The sequence below is a fragment of the Podarcis filfolensis genome, assembly GCF_964270895.1.
Source record: "Podarcis filfolensis genome assembly, chromosome: 2".
Taxonomy (NCBI): domain Eukaryota; kingdom Metazoa; phylum Chordata; class Lepidosauria; order Squamata; family Lacertidae; genus Podarcis; species Podarcis filfolensis.
In genome coordinates, this window is record NC_139605.1 from 55,370,452 (window position 1) to 55,397,486 (window position 27,035).

Genomic DNA, 27,035 nt, shown 5'->3' on the forward strand with positions numbered 1-27,035 from the left:
TTCTACAGTAAATGACTTTTATTTTTTAAAAAATGAAATAACCGTGAACATATTAACAGGCCTGCAGGTGGCACTACAGTACAGCTGGATAGAAGGTAGATATAGTCCCAATGTACAGTCAAACAATGGAATCCATCAGTTCAATGGTGACAATTCTGAATACAACTCTATCAAGCAGGAACATTTTACTGAAAATATTTCTGGACAAAGCTGATATTGAAAATTAGCTCTGGGAAGTACAAGTCCCAATCTAGAACTGACAACTGGTGAACTATTACCTGGTTTGCCAGTTTAGGGAGAGATGTACAACATCTCCAAAACATAAAAGTTCTTTCCCCCCCTTGCATTTGTGGAAACTGGTGTTGGAAGTCAATTTCTTTTAGCTCTCCTCTGGCCAATTGTGCTATTTTGGATTTATTTCTAAGAATCATTTCTTGAAAGGTTTTACTGAAAGGAAGACTAAACACAATGTGCCTTTCCTTGTAACCCAGGAACAGTTGTGGTATTTCAAATTCTAAAAATATCTACTTTCATGAAATACTGTTTCACTACAAACCTAGTTTTTCACTAAATACACATTTTTAAATCCTGGAGCCATCAGGGAAAAAGTGGTTTCTCTCTGCGATTCTGCGTTTCTACAGTGTATAGCGAACTCTTAAAAAGGGAGCATGAAGAACATCTTTCTTTCCTTGGCCTGTGTCAGACTCAGGAGGACCTGCTTCAGCAGCTGGGCTCCTGGTGATCGCACTCTTTCAGAGTTGGCTACTTAAGTCTGCAAGAGAATGTCCATCTTCACATCATTCTTTCTAACTTCTTGGAAAGACTAACTAGGCATGAAAAAGGTTCACACGTTCTATTCATAATAGGCAGGAACACCACATGGTTTCCATACAATTTAAATTTGCAAAAGGCCACAGGAAAGGGACACAGCACCTTTCATTAGGTGGGAAACTTTGCATGTTATAGTGACCTTCCTTTAGTTTCCTTAGTATTGAGGCAGCATAGAAGACGGTGGCTGGAGAGTGTAATGAATGCCATGGCATCTCTTAGCGAGAAGCGTTTGGCTCCTGCACAGGCAGGTATGTGCGCTCCCCTTCTATACTGTGAGCAAAAAAATGACTCCAGAGGGGGGGCGGTGTTTGGAATCACCAGTTCCTACGACCTAGCCAGTTTGGACTCGTGAGCCTTTAGTGTGCCAACAGCATCTTTCACTGCGTGGTAGATAATGTTCTTCACCTGCAAACAGAAGAAAATGAAGACACTGAAAATCAAAACTCTGAACAGTCATTTCCACCTACTATGTAAGACACGCCAGAGTTTCTCAATTATTAATTCACTGTATTCATAAATGAATGTATTCATAAATGAATATGGGAAGGTGTCTGAGCTGCTAATACTTCTTACAAGGATACTGGATCAAACTCGAAAAGCATCCAATAAAATATTACATTCCAATATGAATGCTGATCTCCCTCCTCTCAAACCAAAGTCAGGAGAACCCCTTAATTGCCCTCCCCCCTTTTTTTGGCAAAACATGTACACATCTACTATGATAATCTTTTCTTAGCAACAGGCTAAGCCTTTGATACTGGTTTAAGTTGGATTGCATCCAAAAGTATAGTGTGTTAGTGGAAAAGCACCCCCACAAGGCAGCCTTCCTTATGACCTACTGCAAGCCATTCCAGAGCATCCAGAGGGGTCTTTTGAAAGTGCAGGGGGCTACAGTGAAGAGGAAACAGGAAAGCCCCAGTGGAGTTCTTCTTGCCCTTCTTTAGGTTCAACCCATTTTATAAGAATTCATTCGGCTAATACAGGGTTCAAAAAGTAAACAAAACCCAAGTTCATTGACCCTTTTTTAAATAAAAAAATGCCAAAAACCACCATAATTTTTCAAGTGACTTGCCTAAGATCCAGGACAAAGCACCACCTTTCGGAAATTCCCTCCCATGCATCAATTCCCCACCCCCCTGCCAATGTATGGCAGCCCTAGCTAACATGGCCAGCAGCCAGCTTATAACTTTAGTCAAATTTAACCCTATGCAATTTTGCAAATACTTTCTGCCAAAATCTGATATGTGCTTTAGAGGTTGTTCCATGAAAACAGATGCTTACCTGCAGCTTATCTTCATGGTTTGTGTGAGTGTTAGACAGGTGCCTGAACTCCTGGGTTAGGCGGAAGCAGTGTTTCACATGTTCTGGAGATACAAAATCTTCTGCTACTTTAATGCAGCTATACAGATTATGAACCTGAAAAAATAAGCAGCAGAACCGGGTGCTAGATAAACATCAAAACTCAACAATCCAATGTATATTCAAAATATTGCTTTCTGCAGTATAAATAAGATTGGTAAATGCTATTTCAATGTGTTCATGAGCCACATCTAACAGGTAGAAAGAGATCAGATGTTCAAAGTAAGTTTTTCAAACTGCCTTCCATTCAAATAATGACTTCACACTATGAGTCAAATAACAGTTTTTCATCAATACAGGCCAGATTGTGTGGGAAATATGTGATTATTTTTTCTAGGGTCATTTTATATTTTAAAAAGGAAGACCAAGATGACAGTAATAACCAAGATCAAGAAAACCGAGAAAACAAGAGTGGAGAAAAACAGTTCTTCACAATGAAGATAGGAATAATAAAAAACCAGTGTTGGGTAAGAAAAGTTAGGAGTGGGGCGGATCACTCTGGAAAACAAATTTCTCACTGTCCCTTGAATGATGACTAAATGGTGAGATGACCAAGCTCAGGCAATCATCTCTCAGCTAAGTAAGTCAGGATGCACAGAAATCTTCTGCCCATGCACGCACTCCTCCTCACTCCTCTCATTATTACATTCTGCAATCTCCAACTTGCAAGTCTCCAACTAACCAACTTCCTTTTTCATCCAAACCAAGAAACTATGGTTACCAGCTTCAGAAGAAACCAAGATATTTAAATAGTGGCTTAAAATCCTGCCCTGTTCTGAAACTGGTAGGCACAGGGTTCAGTCCAGAGGAGGACTCTTGGAACAGGGCTTTATGGCTCCCCACCCCCAAGGCCCACTGCTCCTCCATAAGCTGCTCATGAAAACGGACAGACTCACTGGACTAGCATAGGATTTGGTGCCAAGTGAATGAGAGAAAGATAAGAAAACTGGAATAATTTAGTGGGGCCACTTTGCACGAGTCAGTTTCCAGGTTCAGATGAACAGCAAACTCTGGTTAACTGTGGATTTCTGAGTTTAATTGCTGTGTTCTGCAAACTGAAGGAAAAAGGAGGCTACATGTGAGAGCAGAAGGCCTGTGCATATCTTGGCATATTAGGCCAAACAAAGTTTACGTCTGCTGCTTAACTGCCTCCTGAAACAACTGGCAATCATGCAGAAATAATTATCACCACTTTAGCATACACCTATGCTTTATGATGTGCATGATAAAATTTGCAAGGAGAATTGCACTGTAAATAAAGTTCGAATTCTTATTTAACATATTTATATACTGTTCTTCTGCTCACAGAATACTGAAGAGTTCAGTGGTATAAACAGGAATGAGGAACCCCCAGTTCTCCACATGTTTGTGGACTACAACTCCAGTAATTCCTGACCATTGGTCATGCTGGGTGGAGCTGATAGGATTGAACAATATTCAGAGCACCATAGGTACCACAATCCTGGTATAAGAGTAATAAAAGGAGACAACTGCAGCAAGCAGACAAGATCCAGAGCTGGGATGAGGGAACAGTTTTAGTTTGAAAACAAATTATTGGTTCAAACCTGGGTGCTAGGCACTACAAAGTTACTGAATCCTTGCTAGACTCAAATAACTAGCTGCACCCAGAATGTACAACAAACATTTTATTGCTTCACCTAAGAATCCCAGATAGTGAATTTACACTAAAGTAAACACGCTAAGCGCATATGCTGATATTTTACTTTTAATTATTCAAGTTTCCCGTATTCAAGGAATGTGGACCCCCCCAACCCTTTCAAGAACTGGAATAAATTTTTGAGAAAAACATATGGAGCTTGAGACCCAGGAATAGTAGACATGGAACTCTATAGTAAGGTACTGAAACTTGACACTTCTGAGAACTAGAGTTCCCTCAGTCCTTATTTCAGCTTCTGGAATTTTACCAAGCACAGTCAGCAGGTTTTCAGTACTCTAAACTTGTTCCCACAACAGAAAAAGCTCAGGAAAACCAACCTAACCAATTGTACAGTGTTTCTGAAAATTCTGTTACCTGTCACATTCTAAAGTTGTGCTCTTTTTGGAACGCTTCATGAACAACTTGTTTTATGCTCTTAAGTTTTTGCCCTACCCTTTTGGGCCCTAGCACTCCACACTCACCTGGTGAGGGGCCCCTGCAGGAATAAATACAGCATCTCCCAGGAACTGCACTATTGCCCAGCCTTGTACTCCATACTCCTCATACAGACGCTTACGGAGGGTCTGGTCCAGGTACCAGCTTTGGTCATGGATTGGGTCATGATCTGGAGGATTTTCTTGTCCTTGTTCTTCACCAACCTAATACAAATGTATCAGAGTTTAATGCTGCCTACTTGCAGATTTCTTCATCTGTATTCAGCAAACAACTGCAAGTTACTTTATGATGAAATTCTTAGTTTTGCCTAAGGTGGACTTTACAGCTGCCCTAGTCCATTCCCAGACTATTTAGGGCATGAATACTCCACTCTTCAACAAGGTTTTTAGGGCAGTCCAATTAAAATATTGGGACACAAGTTTTATCAGAAAGTATACTGTATTGTTTTTAACACTTGATTGCGAGCCGCCCAGAGTGGCTGGGGAAACTCAGCCAGATGGTGGGGTATAAATAATAAATTATTATTATTATTATTATTGAATAATGTATGAAATATTAAACTCCTGAAACATCCAAACATCACACCTTGCGAAGAAGTTCCCTGATCTTCTCAGCATCCTTAGCAGCATAAATGTGCCATAGTGCCCCAGGCTTCTCCTTTGCTTCATGGATTCGCTGTTTTGTAACATCATCAGCGTCTCCCTCATCAATTGTTTTCAGCACCTCTGAAATTCACATCAATAAGTTGCATGGCTTTCTAGTGTAATGTGTAACAATCAAATGAATTCAAGGAAGCACAAAACTACAGCCATAAGAAATTACTGTAAACCAACTTTAACATCTAAGAAAGTAATCCTACTTAATGATACAGGACAGTTAGGAAATTCGAAAGGACCAAATCACATTATCTTTAGTAATTCTGGAAAAAGCACTAAATTTGTTCCCTTTGTCAAGAGCACATCATTTCAAGCCTGCAAGGGTGCTTATGTATGCCTAAAAATCATCTATTATGTTTGCACTATCCATATATCACAAATATATATCATAAATGTATAACATCAAACTGGTGACATTTGCATTTGTGCACAGGTGATACTTTCAATCAGGACTCCACATCCAAGTTTCATCCTGGCAGTTAGGACCTCAAAGCAGTACTCTGCTTATTTATAATGTTCCGCATGATTATTAGACAGGTATCTTATTTGAAGAGAAACTGATACATCTACTCATGAGTAAATTCACATGACTAGGCATTCCAGTTTGCAGCTGAACTATCTTTTTTGTCCTCTGATTACCTTTGTTCATATGCATTACCAATGTGCAAAGAGCAACACAAGAACAGAGAAGAAATCAAAACAAAAAGAAATTAAATGGTGCAGGCCTAATATAAGCAATATTTTGCATATCTAGGGGGAGATTCAGAAGTTAAGTTAAACATTGAAAAAGATTATCTTAGAAGTTTACCATCATCATGAGAACCTTCCCCGATGGGAATTCCAACGTACACCATGACGTTAACGGCATCTGACACATCCAAATGCAGATTGGTTGTACCAACTCTTCTGTCTTCTGCCGTTATCAGTCCTACAAAAAAGAAGCAAAGAAGAGAGACGATGACAGCAAGCTTGAAGCTATTTGTTATAGGTATGCTTTTTATGCTACATCAAAAGTATATCACCACACAGAGAATATTCAGCTATTAGCCATGATAATGTGAGCAGTAGCAGAGATACTTGATCTCTGCTGGTTAGATATCAAGGGTAGCCAACATGATGTCTTTCAGATGTTATTGGATTCTTAACTCCCACCAGTCCCAGACATTAAGGTCAAACATCAAGGATGAGGGGGTATGTAGTCCAGCAACATCTGGAGGCCATCATAAGGGCACCTGCTATGCATATTTAACTATAAAAGGAGCCAGACTTAAGGTGCAAACTCCCTATCACTTTGTAATTGCAGCACTTAGTACAAACAGATGATATGGTCCACTGCTTCAAATCAACAAATGCACTTTATTGAATATTTTTTATCACAGCCACTACCACACTCGAAGTGGCACACAACCTGATAAAAATAAAACGCACACAGAAAAACCACTAAGGACTCAGCTCTTAATAGGTGTCCTAGAAACACCAGCGGAAAGGAAAATCCAGGTCAATCACCTTCAGCCAATAACAAAGTCTATTCCGAAACATCAGGTTTTCCCAAGCCAACAGAACAAGGGGGCATCAAAACATGTTTCCAGAGTTGACGATCAACGCTTCCTTTAGCCCCTTAAGGAAATAGCCCCTTCTTCTGTGATCTATTTACTACAGCTAGCAAAAGCTTATTGAACTTGGGGCCAGGCAAGATGGACATTTACCAGCCAAGATGGACAAGGGTTGAGGATTCTTCTCCCAAGAATCACATCCATTTGTTTGGAAAATAGTAGCTGAAACCTGCTCATCAAAACTGGACAGGCAGATGCTCCTGAATCCCATACCCAGATCTGCACCAACACTGGAATCCAAGCTGGAGCAGATGTGAGTGATTTTATCTGCAAAATATTTTCCAAACTGATCACAGTGAGTCTCAGGGGGCTTCTCTCGTTGGGATGAGAAGACGAATACAGTCCTTTCACAGATTAAGAGCACGTGGATGCAACTGAATATGGACACGTAAACTAGTGTAAAAACTTCATTCTGATGGGCATGGGTCCTTGAGTTCTCTTACCTGATTTGCACACCATCATTTCATTTTACAAAGTTCTTTGATTCTGACAACACTGTCTGATTCCATTTAGTCTACAATTACCAAATTATCTTCCACTTCTAATGACATTATACTTTTAATTAGAAGCAAACAGATTTAAAGGAAACAAATTAATTTTATGACTAACATGGGTAATAATCCATCCAACTCATTTACTCCTCAGTCCATATGCTTTCATAAGACACAAACTATGAGTAGGGACAAAACTATGCTCTCTTGGTCCACATACCATATGCGTTGTACATTTTGGGACCCAGATCTGGTCGTACAAAGTAGCTTGGCAACCTTGATGCCAGATTCAGTCTTCCATCCCTCTTAGTGTACTCTGGGAGAGGAAGGTTCTCCATTAGGTCCTCAAACCTGAAAAGGGCAAGTACCATGTTAGACACTGGCAAAGGCAAGAAGAATAGATTGCTAGAACACCAACAATTCTCACAGAGGCCCAGACCCAGAGTAACAAGGGACCTTACCTTGTCGGCATCATGTCTCTAAAATCTTCTCCGGGAGGCCAGTCCTTTAGCTTCAGTACCATGGGCTGTCCATCATCAGATCTTAGACGCTCTGAAAAGAAATAGTTTTACTTGGCTTGTATGTTGTTCTATCACTATTAGTTTGCTTTTCCTATGAAATCTACAGGATTTTTTGGGAGCAGGGGAGGGAAGAATGAAACCTAAATCCATAATGAGAGATCTGGGTTTAAATCTCCTGTTCAGCTATGACATTAATAGTGTCCTAAGTTGGGGCAGAGACTACACTGATGTGATAGATAACTTTTCACAAGTAGTATCAACAGAATTAGGTGGCACTTACTAGAAATGACCTCAAAGCCATCCCAGAAGTCACGCACTTTCACATCTGAGATTATGGCACAGTTCCTACAATTGACCAGATCTACATCCTGATCTCCAAATTCTTGACTAAAGGCCTCTGGTTTCCAGAGTTCAGGCTTCAGCTTCTTATGAACACCAGAAACTAAAACAGGCTGTGAAAAGAAAGAGGAGGTATTATTCCAAAATGACAATTCGCAGAAGGCATTTTATTTTTTTATTTACTAATTTATAATCTTTCATAAAAATATAGCCAGACAAAATGAAAATAAGAAACCACTATGTTTCCAGTATTCTTCGTTAAAGATTTTCTGGTCTTAAAATGTAAGAGATGGAAATGTTGGCAAAGGACCAAGCTGTTGTTGTTTTTAAAAAATGGATTCCTAAATGATGGACTTGTTTAAGAAGAATAACAATAACAATTTCTGCGGGAAGGCTGCAACTCAGATAAACAAAATGAACATATATTCTCCATTAATCCTCTGTATATTTTACTTGGCTGCCTTAAAGAAGTTATAAGGAGGGAGCGTTCAGAATTAGTAGACCTTTTAACAGCAGCAAAAATAATTACAGGCACCAACAGAAACAGAAGCAACTATGGAAGTCACTGATTGTATGAAACAACAAAATAGAGGCAATAACAGATATGCTCTGGTTGCTAAGATATCATTTTGTATAAATACAATATAAAAAAAGAAAAATTAAATAATGTAAATTCAAATTAAGTAGGTAATACCTTATAGTGATAAATTTTAAGACTACTATATGTTATTATAGATTATGTATTTCTAATGTTTTGTTAGGTTTCGTAAATTTATATGTGGATTTAAAAATCAAAGTCCAACTTCTGTGCTAAGAAAAGCTATTCTAGTTTTATACAAATTGAAATCTATGGGCTGATGACCATCTTTTGATAATACCCAATATATTTACCTTTTTAACAGAAGCACTGAATTCTAAGCTTCTGGCTGCTGGAAATCCTGGTCAACCCAGCCAAGTTCTGAATGTTCATCAGGCATTATCCATATTCTATCTAGCCCAATTTCCCAACCATAAGGGCCCAAAACTTGTTGCTGTAATTTAACTGAATCCCAGGGTTCTAAGGGTACCACGTCCTGTTCCAGAAATGAATTTTTGTGCTTGTATCACACATAGACGAGTGCCATTAACTGTGTTTTGTCCTTCAACCTTAAACTACTAACAAAGTCTGCACCAACAGATTAAATAGCTGTTGTTTGTCTTAAGTACAATGAAAATCTTGCCACAGGCAGAAAGGATGTCCACACAAACTTTTTATTTACCTGGCCCTGTTTCCAACACTCCCTGAAGATCTTCCAGTTGTTTTTATTGCTGGGGTCATGGAGACACAAAAGCCTTCCGTCACAGAGCCAAGAATGGGAAGTGTGTGGGTCCAGCACATTTAATCCCATTACCATCTCTTTCACTTCTTTCTGAGTATCAGCCACATTGCTTGCTCGCTTGGCAGCATCAGACGTCTTCTTATTTTCCACCACTGAGGCAATAATATGATCAAGGAAATTTGGCAAGCTGGCCTTATTCTTAGCACCCTAGAAGACACAAATCCACATAGCAACCCAAGTCTTGGGTAAAGAATTAGAATATACTGCCTGTGACACAGATCTGATCTTTCAACCAACTAAACACTTTCTAGAAAAGTTAGCACACTAAAGTGGCTAAAACAATGCCAAGGAAAGAATAATAATGTGTTGAACCAAAGGGGAACTGTTCCAGAAGCTCTGCAAACGCCATCTTGGTAGTCAAGATAACACCACAGTTAATTGGTAGTTGTTGTAACAATGAGCTCATATATGTTTACATTCACTTGCTTTGATAGAAGCTAATTGGCTTGTTCATCTGTGGGCTTGGGGCCAGAAAGGGGAACTATCTGTAAGATTTGGATATTTGCCACTTATGTCCTCATCTGCTCAGGCGAAATGATGGGAAGTCTTGGCCGAAGTGCTGGTGAATAAAGAATGTATAAATGTTTGCTTGGGTGTGGATTACTCATGACAACCTCTCACTGGGTCTGTAAAGGCTCCACTGTATGTCTACATCTCCTTCTTATAATAAAGTACCAGAATTGATCACTCTGGCATTTTCAAAATCTTTCTTTGGTATACTTGAACCAAACCACTCCCACGAACCCACCTTTGGGCTAGTGGACAAACAATAATACGCCTAAATAAATCTTATTTTGAAAAGTTCAGTATAGGTTTTCCTACCAAAGAAAGAGATCATACCACTTTAAAGAAGCAACTATCAATACCTCTAAACAAAAATAGTATTACTTACAGTGGAAGCTCCAGAAAAGACAGGAGGAAAAGGGATGCCTGCATCAAGTGAAGCCTGAGGAAGCTTTCCAGGCCCGGAGTTAAGCAAATCGCGAAGACTGGAACCTTCTGTCTTGTTGCTTGAGGCAACTGGGCCCAATAAGAGACTATTAAAAAGCTTTGGAGTTAAAGGGGAGGCCTTTGCATTGGTGTTGAAGGAATCCAATCCGAAAGGTGATTGAGATTCTTTATTGAGCACTGACCTCAGTGATCCAGCTTCTGTAAAAAAGCAAAAAAGGCACCATTAGAAGACGTATATTTCCGTGCCCCCCCCCAAAGGAAGTATTTTGACAATCACAGAGGAGGGAAGTGAGGTTATGAATTGTAACAAGAGATTTCATAAGCTCAAACTTATCATAACTACCGCTACAATATTTATGAGTACAAAACAAGTAAGCCAAAATAGCAGTTGTAATTAGAAAAAGATAGCAAGCATGAGAGGAAGGAGAAAATAAAATATTGCATAAATACTAATGTGTATCCTTGGACATTCTTCAATTGTAGATACAATTCTTGTAATCATAAGCAAGAGACGTTGTGACTGCTTTTTTAATCAGCATGGAATGGAATGTCTTAATGTCAAAGGGCCAGTGTTTTATGTGTGACCTTCAAAGGTTTAGATATGCTCCAGCCGGCATCAGTTTAAATTTGTTAGGACACAAATCTTCCAGAAGATTTACAAAAAAATCCTAGTAGCTGTCCAGATACCAGCCACTCATACATTTGATCATTAAACACATGAGAAAAAAATGCAGTAAGGAGGTCTCAGTATGAAATCCAAGCAAAATAAAACCCAACCCCCACCTTTACACAAGTTCTTTACCAGTTTAAGATGTACTAAGATGGCCTAAGAAATGGACAAAACCAAGTAATTATGTATCAGTTTTACAAAGCCAAAACAGATAGGTTAGTCCAGAATAACTTTTAATCTCAAGGTTGTGAGTTTGGGCCCATGTTGGGCAAAAGATTCCTGCATTGCAGGGGGTTAACTAGATTACCCTTGTGGTGCCTTCCAACTCTACAATTCTATGTGAAATGCAGGTGCAATACTACTGTTTGGATAGTTACCAAATTTTCAGACAGGCATGGAATTCCATGTGATATGACTCCCCTCACATCAAATAAATGATGCCAGCACTTGTGAAATTACAACAGATGTTAAAAAGTAATTTTTCCAATGCAGTTGCAGCGTATGTGAAAGTGACATGCTGCATTTGTTTTATTAGTGCTGTAATCTTTTAAACATCCCTGAATAGCTAAGTACCCAAAATTAATCCCTCAGCATGCTTGAAACTTCACAGAACTATCTGTTTGCCATTTGGGTTAGGAAAGAGAGAAGTCCCAGTGTGGATTATGAACATCAAGAGTATTAAAACAATGTGTCTTGACATGCAAAAAGCAGCCATCTTGGAGTGACCCTGGTTTTTTTGGTCTTCTAAATTCTCATCTTCAAAAACATCCCTCTCTCTCCAGGGTGATAATCAGCTCTCTAGCAAAAATCTTCAGCTCCCCAAGAACTTACCTTTTGTTTCTTCTTTTGCCTTTTGTGTTGCTAAATCCGCAAGCCAGTGCAGTGCTGAAGAGGGACTTGTTTCTGGACACAGTGACTTGTTAGGTTTTGTCTCCCCACTGTTACTGGTTCCTTGAGCCTCTGTCTTTATAGGCTCCTCAGCTTTTTCCTCCGTAGCTTCTGACTTAGGAATAACATTAGTGTCCGTCTGCCCTCCTTCTGTTGTCCCTGTGCCACTGGAGAAAGCGCTTTCATTTGCAGGTGTGGATACACTGGGATTCATACTGGGCAGCTGCTGAAACAGAGGATCACACACGGGGAAGTCAAAATGTGGTAACTGAAACTTAAGTATTTCTTTAAACAACTGAGACAAATGTAAAGTTTTTTTAAAACTAGCAATATTAAGACTAGACACAAGCATGAGACAAACTCAATATATTTTAAGGTAGTCCATTGGGGTGGAGGGCTGCAATGGAGAATAGTGGGATGGGGGACTTAGCTTCCATGAACCCATTACATGAGCTTATTCTGGATACAAGCCAATATTTTGGATACGGAGACCAGGGTACATTATTATTCTCTCAAATTTAAAAAACAAACAAAAAACATTTGACACTAACAGGTTGTGTATATTCCAAACTCAGAAAAAAATAAACATTCCACTGGTAGACACACTATCTGAGGCCATGTAAAAAGGCAAAATAAGTATGAAACACCACATCTTTAGTAATGGCTGTTTCTTTATAATCTGCATTTTCATTAACACGGCACTTCAAATTCCACAAAACAATAGCAAATAAATATTCCAACACACAAAATACCAACAACTCTTTTTAAAAACAACAGCCCAGGTCAGGATGCCTAAAGGAAGTGGACAATTTCTAACAGGATCACATAACAGATTTCGGCCATAATAAAAGTTCACATACCTGTGAAATTCCATTGGTGACGGCAGGTCGCAGCACAGATTTATTCTGCCGATTAATACATGGACAGTTGGCTTTAATTCCCCATTTGCCACGGGCTGCATGAACCATGTCTCCAATACTATACAGTGCTGAAAAGTGAGAAACCTCAGTATCAAATTTTGTAACAAGATCTGAAAGTCTTAAAATGCAAGGACCGGTATCTTCCTGCTTACAGCTGAAATGGTAGATCTTCTAGGCTTTTTAACCTATGTTTAAGAGTATGGCTTTTAGGCTGGGAAGGGAGACCCTCTGTCTGGATAAAAATCATTACCTTTGTTGTGACAATACTATTAATGGCACTAATTGTTAGGATGCTCTCTTTAACAACTGCCTCAAGTAGCTTTAATAACCTATTAAGCATCCTTGTAAGCAATGAGAACTCTGCAACTGCAGATGCACTCTTGTTACAAAAATGCATTCAAATAATGAATTCACCTGGCTGGATCTGATGGCAAAAACGAACCACGACCTAACAAGGACCTGGCAGCAGTCATTACCTCAGGCTGTAAGAGAGGGAGTGAAGGGAAGCAGAATCCTATAAAGCTCAGCTTAGAAGCCAGCACCATTAGGCCGCTGCTTCCACCAACTGTTGTAGCAGAGAGGACGACAATGAGGGAAGCAGAGCCATGCCACTGGCTCAGCTAAGAGAGCAGCAACTTTTTGCTCCTGTCAGCAAACTGTTCTCCATTCCTGCTGATTGTGATAAGAAATTTGTTACTATGAACTCATGCCCAAGGTTGCTGTTCTCCTCCTCCCTCCAACCCTTTCCCCTTGTCTTTTAGATTGTAAGCCTGAGAGAAGGACATCTTATTATTGGTATTTGCAAGCTGATCTGGGAACCTTTGTGGCTGAAAAGCGGGATAAAATCTGTCAAAGAAGAAAGACATGATAGGACATGGAAAATAGATTCACCTGTGCCAGGGATTATCTGTGTTGGCATGAGATTCTCTGGTTCATGCGACTGTCCCTTTGCACACTTCAACCATGAAAAAACCTCCTCATCACCAATCTCCTCTGTCTCTGAAATAGAAAGACAATTAGATCGTTTAACTTTCTAAATGCTTGCTTGCACGTTCCAGTACTACAACGGCTTCAAACTAATAAATTCAAAGGTGGCAGGTTTTGCTGAGCACTCTCTTCATAGTCAAACAAAACATGCAACAGCCGTCTGTTGTGGTGCTTAATGTGCTACTAAAACCCTTCAGAGACAGTCGCAGCTGGATGGGAGTTTCAGTCCAAAACAGCTGGAGGGCTAATGAAGGCTGTGCTAATGGAAGGTGTGTTAATACAACAACCGTTAGGTATGCAAGATTAAAACATGAACACACAAACCTAGAATCAATATTCTGTCCTATTTCCACACTGGAAGATGTTTTTTCAAGCTCTGTTGAAACTCTCCACAACTCCTTTCAGTAATGTGTTTGTGCATCAATAATCTATATGTGTATCAATAACGTGTATTTGTGCAGCCTTGTGCTTGCTTTTCTGCTAGTTTATCACATTACCTCTTAAAGATGGAATATCCTGCCTCAAACATTATTTCATTTTCCTTTTTACAAAAGACATGATAGGTTGGGACAGTTCACAGGACAAAATAGAAAAATCAGACAGAAACCCTTGTTCCCATCTGTCCTAAGTCAGCACACACCTGACACTTGGAAAATAACTAAAGGCCTACTTTAGCAATTAGATGACATGCTTTACTCCAAAGGTCAACTGTGTCACATTGAAAGTTCCTTAAGAATGCATTGGTGAATTCTTTAAGCTATTCCTAGTGCAAGATTAGGAATTTTACCTGCGATTCCCTAAGTTCTTCCTTATTCCAGCTGTCCTCATTCTACATGATGATCCTATACATGCCATCCCTGTTCTTGAAAGCATGGCTAAGCTCAACATAGAATGTAATTCTGTATTATGCTGCCATGAGGAAGCAGGAAGATGAAGCAGCAGCAGAGGAAATTAGGCCAATACTCTCAATCCATATCATCCTTTATCTTATCTAGCAACACAGGAAACTGATCACTTAGCCTTCACACAGAACAATTCCTCCCCAACCCTACCACCAAAAGCAGAACGCCAATCTAAACTTTACAGCATTCTTGGAAAAATATCAAGTACTCACCACTGCGTGGACGGCTTTTCCTGAGACGGTAACAGTCCAGACACACCCCAAAGCCACATTTGCGACAAACCCAGTGAATATTGAACAGTGTTGTTTCACATACATCACACATCTCCCTCACTCCACGTACAGCTCTCTTCCAGGCCACTTTCTCTATTAAAATAAATAAAATCAAGGAGGCACATGTTAACAGATTATACATTAGAACCATGCTGTAAAAGTTGGTTTACAACAATTTCTTGGTTTTACAATAATTTATTAAAAGTTGTTCAAATTCAAAATGAAAACATGTGTTTGAGAGAGAGAAGTGATGGTGGTATTGAGAGACAAGAGTTTGAGAAACTCCAGAAAAAGCCTCTTTGAATGCATGGATCACACATCTACAGTATTGGATTCAGGATAATTCATGCAATAGTTCTGGAGACATTGGGTGGGGGGAGGTGTTTCCAAGATGCAGCGATGGCCACCAACTTGGTTGTTTTTAAATGAGGACTAGTCAAATTCATGGAGAGTAAGGCTAGGTGGCTACTAGTTATGAAGGCTATGTTCCACCTCCACTGTTGGAGACAACATATCCCTGAATACCAGTTGCATACAAGTGGAGAAAATGTTGTTGCACTCAGGTACTGTTTGAGGGCTTCCAACAGGCATCTGTTTAGCTAATGTAAGAACAAGATGCTGGACTAGATGGGCCTTTGGTCCGATCCTGCAGGGCTCTTCCTATGCTCTTATTGCCAATTTTTAAGAGATTCCTTTATATGAAGACTTAAGGAATTACTCACACCTATTTACATAACAGCATATAATGCAAAAATGGGACTTAAGAAAATTGGTCCTCTAATAGATTAGTAGGCCAAGGTTTGATTTATTAAGACATTTTCATAAATTCCATGCATTCCAGAGAAGTGATATGTAAAAGAAAAATGAATATCACTATCCTTTAGATCAGAGGTTTTAAAGCTTTTTCAGTCCACGGCCCCCTTGACCAGTTACATTCTTCCTGCCCTGTGGGGCTCAGGAGCCCAGTTATGCCACCCCTTGCCTGCAGAGCTGGTAGCCTCTCACCCTTTTTTGAACACCCTCCCTTGTGGAGTGTTCCCTTAGTCTCCTTCCCTCTCTCCTCTCATTGGGAGTCCTCTGAGCAGCCACAGCTGCTGCCCCTGGTCTCTGAGCTGCCTCCCCTGCTCGAAAGAGAGGTGCCTCCTCACACTGCCCCACGGGGGCCTAGAACTTGGCTGTCCATTCCCAACAGCAAGGGCTGGTGGACTGGCTGGCTTGCTTACTCCGAGGCCACCTCAACTTCTGGCAACCAGCACCCCCTGACTAGCCCCAGAGGCACCATTCACCTGCGGAGCTTGTAGCCAGGACAGCTGCAACAAACGGCTGAGCAAACCTTAGGGAAGCAGAGATGTGAGACGGCGTCAGAGAAGAGAGGGAAGGAAAGAGGGATAGAGGCCAGTGTTGCCCGTGGCACCCCTGACCATCATTTAAGGCACCCCAGAGGGCCACGGCACACTGGTTGAAAACCACTGTTTTAGATCATTGGCTGGACAAAACTAGTATGTGAGAAAGAGGCCACCATCCACTTCCAAACTCCACAAGGGCAACTCCATTGGCTACTTAACACTTGCAGGTATTCAAATACTTGCAGAATAAACCATAGAGTAATGGGTTGGGTATCTTCTTCAATAATCGAGTTCCAGTTACACACACGCATTAAAAGAAAACACCAACTTACGGTGTGGTTCCACCATCATCATTGCCTCCTTCTCAGACATAACTAACTGACAAAACTGGTCTCCAACATTGGCCAGGATGTATTTGGAAGTTTCCAGGTCAATTCCCTCTGCAGGGGCAGTAGACGGGATCCACAAGCTCAAAGCGTCAGTGTCACTCTGTTGGGGGTTCAAGAATCCCTCCACTCGTAGTATACCCTTCCGAGTAAATATCAGTCTGAAACAAAACTATGAGCTAGTTAAAAGAGCACATTAGCTACAATCTCTTGAAAACACAAATGAAATGGAGGTTTCCTCCATGGCTATTCTTTAGAATTAGTACAATTGATAGATTTCTTCCTGAAGACATGGTGCTGTAGAAACCTTTGTTAGAAACTATCATTAGAGGCTGGTTGGCTTAACATCTGTTCTGAAAAAAACTGGTAGACAGCATTTCTAAAAGATAAAAATTACCAAGCATATAAAAGAGCAAGTCTTCCTGAATAACAAGCATGGCTTCTGCAAACTAACCTTTTAGAGTTATCTGACAGTGCCAATAAGCACGTGGGGCAGGATGTGTCCAATTCCACTCACTTTCAAGAAACTTTTGATAAAGCCCTACACCAAAAACTATTGAGTACCAAAGCAATAATGGGATTAAAATGACAGATTGTATTATGGTCCAGTAACTGGTTAAAGAGCAGGGAATAAATGGACAGTGGGCTTGGAAGAAAGTACTCCTTACAAACAAAGTGGGGAACTCTGAATTTCAAAACAAATTGACAAATTGTCACCATTTCTTTCAGAGAACATATAAACTAGAGTGGTACCTCGGGTTAAGTACTTAATTCGTTCCAGAGGTCCATTCTTAACCTGAAACTGTTCTTAACCTGAAGCACCACTTTAGCTAATGGGGCCTCCTGCTGCTGCCGCGCTGCCGGAGCACGATTTCTGTTCTCATCCTGAAGCAAAGTTCTTAACCCAAGGTACTATTTCTGGGTTAGCGGAGTCTGTAACCTGAAGCGTATGTAACCTGAAGTGTATGTAACCCGAGGTACCACTGTACCTTAAAATGATTAGCCCTTGGTCAACACCTCACTCACTCTGCCTAAACAGCTCCTACCCCCAAAATGAGCGCATTATCTAGGCTAGTCTTAACTGGAAATTTAACATGGGACTTTCTGCATGTACAGCTGATGTCCTGCTATTGAGCAATGCTCTCCCCCTGCCTCAGAGGGATTCTTAAAAACAAAACAAAAAGAGGCAATATTATTTAGGATGCACAAACATTATAATCAACTATTTTCTTTATTTTGCACACCGTCATTTTTAGAAGGCAAAATTCTTAATAAGAATTACTATTTTTCCCACGCTTTTCTTCATTAGATCACAAATGAGTTAACAGATACTCAACAGCACAACATGCACTCACACGTACAGAGAAGTATGGTTTAAAGCAGGGTATGCATCACCGTGGGTTTTATGAATCCATGATCTTTTGCCACTTCAACTAGTTCCAAGCCAGTTTAATCACATTTCTGTAACACTGACATCCTGCCAAGCAACTTACGTCTTTTATATATATTAGTGTCTTATACAATTAACATCCTTCATGAATGCACACCAAAATCTAAAGCTTTGTGAGGCCAGACTCATACGGTTTCCAAAATGCCTGCATATAACCACCCTCTTATGAAACAGATGTCTATTTTTCAGAATGGATTTCTTAAATCAAGGTGATTTTAATATGCAGCTTAAATCACCAAGAAAAAATATGGATGTAGATCATGGTGCTGCATTCAACTAAATAATTGCATGTCTGGAACAGCTTCCTCAACCACAACAGAGCTTTCCTCCTTCCTGCACCACACCCAGATCTGCTCCAGCAGGTTGGGGGAAGCTTCTGTGTGTGCAATAATTTAGCTGGACACAACCCAACTAAATACAAGCATTTCCAGAATAAGAGTACACACCTATTATTTGCTATAATAATCAACACATCTTGTTTTGTAGCTCAAACACTACAGTACTTAGTACTATCTATGAGAATAATTCAAAGTCTCTGGTCATGCAACCAACATGCCTTTTGTATCACACAATTATATCAGTTTAGAGAAGGGGGTATATTTTGTCATTAATAGGTTTCTGTTTGGTTTTCTGCTCGCATGCAAGCAAAACTGTTAACTTAACACAAGAGACACAATCCAATACAGCTGGGTATGTTGGTCCATGGACCAATTCCCCAGAACATTTTAAGAGTAAGGGGGGTAATTACTATGGATTGTATCCAGTTGGTATCCCATCACTACCAAAGTCTCTCTGATCCAACAGGAACTTCTGCCAGGGGAAAGGGAAGGGAGGCAATTTCCCCTTTCTCCTGCACCCTCCCATCCTCCAGAACAGATTGGGGGTGGTGCAGGAAACCTAGTGCGGGGGGGGGGAATGAAAAATCACCCCCTCCTTGTTCCTTGATGGACACCCACATGAGATCAAATAGTCTCCTATCAGTGGAGGCCTATTAGATACCACTATAAGAACACCATCTCTCTCTGTAACAGGGAAAGTAAATGTTCACATTGGCAGATAAGAACTCAGTATTTTTTAATTGTCATAATAATGCAGTACCTATAGTATAATGCTTGCTTGCCTCAAAAATAAAATATTTCGTCTCATGGTTTGTTCTATGATATAGAAAAGCAGGTTTTAATTCAGTATGCCTGACAGAGTATTGGATTGGGTTTTAAGTGTAAAATTCAACAAGTTTGTTTAAATGATTTTATAGTAAAATATGAATGAAAGGTTTTTTTAAAGTGCAATGTACCTGAAATATTTTTTAAAAATATAAAAAATAATATTAAAAATCCATCTTTGTTTTTGCTTTTAAATCTTAAAATCTTGCTTTAAAAGGCCATCCTGTTATTCTGGTGCAATTTTACAGGCCAGTTTCCAGAACATGTGTGGAACTGAATACCTTGGAAGGTGGTGGATTCTCCACTGGAGGTTTTTAAACTGAGGTCTGTCAGGGATTATTTAGCTGTGATTCTGCATTGCAGGGGATTGAATTCTACAATTCTATGATCCTAAGAAAAAGCACCAGGTGGACAGAAGTGCCAGTGGGTCCAGAGATCACTGCTCAATGGAAAGTTCTATTACTGCAAGGAGCCCTCAGAAGCTACAGCAGGAATTGCAACTGTCATTGCAGCAAGGATGTACAATTTTGAAGAGATGAAATTACTTAGCATTATCTTGCTATTAAAATACTTAAAAGCCAAGTGACACATTAACCAGCAACAAGCACAGTATACCAACAAGACATGCTCAGGGAGCTTCATTACCTGCGGAAGTGGAAGAAGCGACAGGCTACAGTGGAGTCGTCCTGCTCCTGCTCCTTGAACTTCCGGTAGCGTTCCAACCGACACTCCCGGCACTTGTGCAGATGAGGGGCTACGTTGATACAGGAGCCATCTTGGAGGAACGCTTCCCCTGATTGCTTCAGCTTCCTCACCTTACTCATGTCTTTCAGTACAGACTGGCCAACTATGAAGCAAAGTTAACAATTAGAGGCATTCAACAGAACAACAGAGGGAAAGGATGTCAAGTTCCAAGCAGTACTTATTTAATGCTGACTGCTATAGAATGTAGCACTGTACCAATGTTAGGTTTGATAGAGAGCGGGACTGGACTTGTCTGTACTTGACATTTGTGACCTGGGCATCGGCATAGGGGCCTGGGCATGCAAGCCTGATACAGATAATCTCTACATATCAAAGACAGTGCTTCGATCAGGCCTACATATTTACATGCCTTTCAGCAAACATAAGGTAATATGCAGTTAAGTGAAGTTCAAGTAACTTATCCATTGATTCAATGGGACTACTCTGTCCACATTTTTCAATGGCTCTATTTGAACTGAGTAAAGATGGCTATCACCCCTAATTTCAGCCAGGCAAAAGCAGGAGCAGGCATGATTCCACTCCCACTTTGCATTTAGTCTTTTCCCATAAAAAAAAAGTCTGCATGGGACTTAAGCATTCACACCAAGGGCTCCTAAACTTGCTCTAAAGTATCAATATTAATTAGGGGTTTCAAGATGCAGAAACATCTAGTCACATTAGTACAGTAGCATACATTGTTGTGCTCCCTAAGCAGTCCTTCTAAATTAACATTCAGTTCATACATATACTTCTGCCAGTAACCAGATTGTATCCATTTATAATTTCCTGAAAATAGGGGAGTAAATGTTTTTCTATAATGTGAAGAGTGCAAGATAATGCTTTCACCCAAAAAAAGAACTGCAAGTACATGCAGACAGATGTAAGGCTCTCAGGCTGGTGGTGTGTTCTTCTGATGCCTTGCTTCTGGCTACATGCACAGAGGACATATTTGACAGAAGGTCACACACCACACGGCTGACCACACAGATAATATGGAAGTACAGAACAAAAAGCAGCCCTCCTTCAGCCTTCCTCAAATAACCCTTCCTTTAAAGCTGTCACCTTTCAGGGGCGCTGTGCGAGGCCTGCCCTTAGGGGTTTGTTTCCCTTTTCCTTTGCCCATTAGTAGTTCCGCATTCCGCTCGCCATTAGGACCCAGTTTCCCAATCAGATGCTCTGGGATTCCCTTCAGACAAGCTTTGGTGTGCAGCTGCTCCTCAGAATCACTCATATCCGAGAGGTCGCTATTGGTACTGGAATCGGAATCCTGCTTAGACGGCATGCTCCGCTCATCTAGAGAGAACCTTTTCACAGTTTCAAAGGGGTTTTTGTTCTCCAGTGCCAGCTCTGCCTGTGAAGAGAAAAAGCCAGCCGGATGTCTGCCAAACACATTAGAAAAGGTTTTCATAAGAGGATTGTCCTGCTGCCCAGGCCCAACAGATGGCTTTTCTTCTGTTGGGCTGGAGGAGAGCGTGGGCATTTCAATAGGTTGTGTCAAGCTTCCGATAGGTGAGGTGGAACGGCCATTCCCCAGAGTAGATGAACTCTGAACACCGGGAAAGCGAGTTGAAGTAGGTGCACTGGACAGGATCTTGGAGGAATCAGTCGTTATAAACAAGCTTTTCTTTTTAGCTAAAGAGTCAGCTCCAGTGTGCAAATCTGGCCAGCCAGAAGCTGCCTTGGAACCAAGAACTGAAGAAGGAGTAGCAGTTGCTCCTGGCTGAGAGGAAGAGGCGAAGCTGCTGAAAGGACTGAGTTCTGATTTTTCTGAAAATGCCAAGAAAGGGTTTGAGGGCTCCTCTCGTGAGAGTTTTGGGGGTTGCAAAAAGAGATTCTCGTGATTTTCTGGAGGTCGAGTACTCATAATGTTTCGGGGGAAAGCTGGAGTAAGCGTGGGCATAGATTCCGCTGGCAGTTTCCGGTCCACAGAACTGCCCAATTGAGTCCCAGCTTTAGCTTCTCCTGCAAGAGCTTTACCTTTGCAGATGCCTGCACTCAGGCTCTCTGAATTTTTTTTTAACGAGTCCTGACTAGCGGGCTCTTCAGCCAGGTTCTCTGACAAGGCTGTGAAGTAGTTGCTGGAGGGAAGATTCTGGGACATGCACTGAAAAAACAAGTTATTTGATAAATCAGAGTCTTTCTGGACCTCATGACCAGTGCTACTACCAAATGGAAATCCAACAGACTTCTTCTCTGGAGCTATTACTCCATTGGACTGGCTTCGCCCGCTGTCAAACACCACAGGCTGGGAACCAGCTGAGTGTGCCACTCCAAACCCTGATGAAGCCAACATTGAATTGGGGGAAATCTGAAACAAAACAGGAAACCAGTCAGTTGTACTCCTCTCCCAAGAGAGGACAAAACACTTCCTGCAAACCTGCTTTATTTCCCCCAATATACTGCCTTTGCAGCATCGCTTGGCAGCTTGTTCTATATCAGAAATATACTTGTTGCGCAACAACAGTCGAGGCATGAGACAAAATGCCCAGATTTTGCAGGCTGCCCGAATTAATTTACGCTGACTATTCTTAAACTTTCAAATTTTTAAATAAGTTTATTGTATCTCTGCAAACCTTGCTTCAAAATGCTAACAAGAATGGGTATAATGGAAAAGAAAAACAAATGAAATTCAGTATTTTTAATTCAATTTCTAAAACGTTACTCTAAAATGGCAAGATGTGTATCAAAACAACCATTCCGAAATTATTGACTGTTCCCTCTAGGCTACCATCTTATGGTCCCTAGGTGTCCCAGGACTTTGCAGATCTCCCTTTCTGTGAGGAAGAGGGAGAGCTATGGGTGGGGCTGCCTTGCAAGTGTCAAAAATTCCATGGCTGTCATTCATTTGCTTTTACTCTGATGGCAGAGAAAGCAAAAAGGGGGGTATTCGAGGAGTGTGTTGCAGGTGGACTGGGGGAGGCTTTGGATCCTGACATGCCCCTGAAACAGGACGAAAGTACATTACCCCTGGGGCTAGCGTAGTTATTTTGCCTCCTAATGGTCCCAATAGCAGGAAAAATCATTTTTTTAAAAAAGCCTCTAGTGGAGGAGGAAAAAAAGAGGAATGACACTTTCCCCTTTCCTACAAAGCCCAGCAGGGCTTTGGATTTGGTGCTTTGTTTGCCTTTGAGTCTCTCTCCCTTGACCAAGTAGGATTGTTTTGCCTATCTATAGAAGATTAAAATATAAACACACTGATCTCTCTTGTAAGTGTAGCTGCCATATTTTCCCCATGAGCTTCCCCCCCGTAGCTATAGAAATGACTTTTTTTGGGGGGGGGGGATGTTCTTATGGACAATAAAGATATACTAAACCAGAGGCTATGAATTCAAGTTTTCTTTACTGTGAAACCCAGCACCCTTTTCCTAATGTATAAATGTGGAGAGGAACACACTGTACATTGAACAAAACGTAAGACCCTACCAGATCACAAGTCTACAGTCGTAGTATTCCACATCCTGCTAGATGGCTGCATCCATTATAACAGGGGAGGATCTCAAGTCCGCTATAATGCTCCAACTGTACAGCTGTACATAGCCTTAACACAGCTATTCTAAGAGTTATAGCAAGACAAAGTATGCAAAGTGCTACATATATATGTGTGCTATGTATTATCACTACTATGCTGACTGTAAACGGCTTACCTCTCCCTGAACAGGCAAATGGCCTGCCTTCTGTTTTTCTTGTCCAGTAGCTGCTGACAAGCCAGCATCTGGAATCCGCACAGTAGCTGGCGTTGGCCCAGCTGCAGCAATAATGGCAGGGGCAGGCACCTGGACTTGGCTGACCTGCTCTAATGATTTTGCCATTTCTTGGTTACCACTGCCACTCAGCAGTGCCTGGGAAGCAGTTGAAGACAAGGAAGTAAAGGGCATAGGTGGCTCACCACCCACTGGTTCATCCTGGACCACAAGAGTTCGGCCATTCTCCTTGGTGTATGTGGCAAAACGAATACTGCGATTAACTTGAGGGACAAATGGAGGAAGTTGCTTGGCTCTTGGATCCAGAGTCACGTCGCTGCTGCTGCATCCTTTCCAAGCTCCCCTATTTGCCTCACCTCCATCATTCCCATTGCTATCCACTTCACACCTCTCCTTTAGCTTCTTCGTAGCATGATCACACACAGTATCGGAAGAATTTTTTCTCCTTCGTCCATCTTTCCCTTCCACACTTTCTCTCTTCTTTTTTCCTTTTGATGATTTTGCTGCCTTTAGAGAAGCTCCCTATAACAAATAAAAGCACATATCACTACAAAGAGGAAGCCAAAATAATTAACTTCATCTATCCAGTGCCAAAGGTTTTTAAAAAGCCTGGCCATGAAACGATTAATACATTGCTTTAAACATCAGGGGCTTAGGGGTCAGGTGTCACTAGTATGCTAATGATACATAGTTCTATTTCTCTGTAACATCTGAAACAGCAGAGGCTGTGCAAGAGCTCTGGACCACTGCAAGAGCTCTGGACCACTGCCTGGACTTTGTTGTGGGCTGGATGAGGGCCAACAAAATGAGTTGAATCAAAGCAAGACAGAGGCACTATGAGTGAGTGGCTCCCAAATCCAGATAGTTCATCAGCTGCCTGCTTTGGATGGAGCTGTATACTCTAAGAGGAAGGTTCATAGTCTTGGGGTGCTCCTGGATCCATCTCTGTCACTAGAGAGTCAGATGACCTCACTGAGTAGGAATGCCTTTTACCAGCTTTGGCTGGTAAGAAAACTATGGTTGTTTCTGGACCAGGATACGATGATCACTGTAGTCCACACACTGCTATCCTCTATTACAGTGGTACCTCGGGTTAAGAACTTTATTCGTTCTGGAGGTCCGTTCTTAACCTGAAACTGTTCTTAACCTGAAGCACCACTTTAGCTAATGGGGCCTCCCACTGCTGTGCAATTTCTGTTCTCATACTGAAGCAAAGTTCTTAACCCAAGGTACTATTTCTGGGTTAGCAGAGTCTGTAACCTGAAGCGTCTGTAATCCGAGGTACCACTGCACTGCTATGCACTCTGGGTAGGAAACCCTATACAGCTTGGGACCAGGATACCTAAAAGGCTTATAGCACGATAGTATGCATACCTACTCATTCATAAGTCCCCTGAATTCAATGGAATTTACTCAGCTTAAGCCTGTAACGGACTGAAGCCTTAACTGGGAAGTCAAACTAATAGCTCTATGAAAATATAGATACATTTCAGACAGCTGTCATAATATGTTTTTGAGATCAGATCTTTAAAACATTATTGCTAATATAATGACCTGGTGCAACACAGTATGTGTACCTCGTTCAGTGCAGAGGTGTCCATCACTACATGAATCAGTCGGGGATCCACTGACTTGATTTCGCCAGTCTGATTTTTGTGGTCAACAAAGGGGGAGAGGGAGAGAAGACAAAGTCAATCATAAAGACTGGTAAGATACTGATCATAAAAGCACCTTCTCCAATGTCCCTCTTCTTCACCTGCCTTTTCCCTGCAAGCTGTGCTCCCATTCCATATCCATTATCATCTTCACTCTTACATATGAAACTGAAGTAATTTTATATAACTTATTCCATTTTAATAGTACATACATTTTCATGGTTGCAAAAATGATTTTGGCAAAATATGGAACGCAATCTTTTCTTTAAGGAGGACTTGTAAAAGAGCCTGGCTCTATAAGCTTACGGGACTGGAAATAAATGTAAGACAGTAAAAAGGCAGGAGGTGATGTTTGAACTTTGAAAATGATGCATTCCCTAACCATTAGGATATTCCACTCCAACTGCTTTTCTTGGCTGCAACTATAAAAGACTAGAATTTGCTTAAATGCTGAAAACTGTCAGAGTTCTGCTCATGCTGAGTGAGCTTGTATTAAATGTCACAGTCCACACAACATAACTAAGACCATGTATATAACTGTTGGTAGATAAATGAAGAAAGGAAATCAGGCATCAAGAACCCGCAAGAAAAGCTTCACACCTCAGTCAAAACCACCTCCATCAGACAGGTGATAGGATCTTGACAGCTCACAACAGCAGAGACCCAGCTGTTTTCCTCCTCTGGCTGGTAAACCTTCACTCTTTGACCTTGGATGCTGCAAGGACCTGGGAATGAACCCCAAGCAAGAATGCTATCAGCCAAACCAGTGCCACTGCACCAAGAATTAAAAGTGAGCATGGACTTAAAGCATTGGTTTCTTAATGTAACACACAAATAAAGCTTTATTAGGATTTGTTTTGGGACAAGGGATAACAAAAGTAACCACCACAATACTGTGGAGTTCTGTGTCTTCATGTACATGTCTGTTTCTAAAATTCCAGTAAAGGGTGGATATGTCTATTCTGAATTTAGTTACGTCATATTGGAAACATATAACTCAAGTGCTAACTTCTTAATGAATTCTTCTTGCTTTTGTTTTTGCACCTACAAGTTAACAAACCATTTGTGCAAACACAATAGCTGCTCGATATCTGTGACTACTCCATGAGTGCTTGGAGAAAGTCCTCCTTTGCCACAGTAAGTGGCCCAATGTAGCAGGCTAACGAACTAAATCTACAGTTACAAACACATGAGCAGATAAAAATAGAAGCAAAGCGAGTAAGAGTAGTCAGTTAAATTAAAAACTAGCAGCAGCAAAATACCCTCAGTTCAATAACCTACAGGTCTCTCTGAACAAGGACTCCAGCTGTCAGAAAATGGCCAGAGAGTGGGCTGGATAGCTGTTCCTAGAAAGGAAAGCAGTTCCAGGGCCTTGGTGCAGCCACCTTGGTGCAAGGTACTCTCTTGTATCCCCACCAAACACAAATCCAGTGTTGCTGGAAGGATCTCTCCTTCAGATCTTTTTGCACTGGTATTCAAAGCCTTTTAGGGCTTTCAAATTCATTACCAATACTTTGAACCGTGCCCAAAAACAACCTGGAATCCAGTGGAGGTGCTCCAACAAGAGGATCACATACTTCTGATCAGTACCCCTTGTCAATACTCTGGCCAGAGTATTCTGGATCCCTTCTGTGTCGTCAAGCGTATAGCTCCAATATGACATTTGATAGTCATTGAAATCAACTCCTTCAAATCTAA

The 27,035-nt window shown here is 41.0% G+C and overlaps 1 protein-coding gene across 8 annotated transcripts in view; it reads right to left on the minus strand.

The window, feature by feature from the left end:
- The window catches only part of KDM3B (lysine demethylase 3B), a 37,290-nt gene continuing 10,255 nt past the window's right edge, over positions 1-27,035 (minus strand). For 4 of the 8 annotated variants that reach the window (XM_083603620.1, XM_083603618.1, XM_083603622.1 and 1 more), the window contains 20 exons: positions 25,938-26,062; positions 25,260-25,328; positions 23,626-24,204; positions 21,044-22,289; positions 19,883-20,084; positions 16,571-16,785; positions 14,833-14,985; positions 13,623-13,730; positions 12,672-12,799; positions 11,755-12,034; positions 10,195-10,451; positions 9,183-9,449; positions 7,865-8,036; positions 7,525-7,615; positions 7,284-7,414; positions 5,768-5,887; positions 4,889-5,028; positions 4,330-4,506; positions 2,113-2,247; positions 1-1,236 (listed from right to left, as the gene is read on the minus strand). In XM_083603620.1, coding sequence (XP_083459746.1) covers positions 1,156-1,236; positions 2,113-2,247; positions 4,330-4,506; positions 4,889-5,028; positions 5,768-5,887; positions 7,284-7,414; positions 7,525-7,615; positions 7,865-8,036; positions 9,183-9,449; positions 10,195-10,451; positions 11,755-12,034; positions 12,672-12,799; positions 13,623-13,730; positions 14,833-14,985; positions 16,571-16,785; positions 19,883-20,084; positions 21,044-22,289; positions 23,626-24,204; positions 25,260-25,328; positions 25,938-26,062 — 4,676 coding nt within the window. In that variant the 3' untranslated portion in view covers positions 1-1,155. Of the gene's footprint in view, positions 1,237-2,112; positions 2,248-4,329; positions 4,507-4,888; positions 5,029-5,767; positions 5,888-7,283; positions 7,415-7,524; positions 7,616-7,864; positions 8,037-9,182; positions 9,450-10,194; positions 10,452-11,754; positions 12,038-12,671; positions 12,800-13,622; positions 13,731-14,832; positions 14,986-16,570; positions 16,786-19,882; positions 20,085-21,043; positions 22,290-23,625; positions 24,205-25,259; positions 25,329-25,937; positions 26,063-27,035 lie in introns of all 8 variants that reach the window. The other 4 variants (XM_083603619.1, XM_083603617.1, XM_083603621.1 and 1 more) reach the window with 1 other exon arrangement.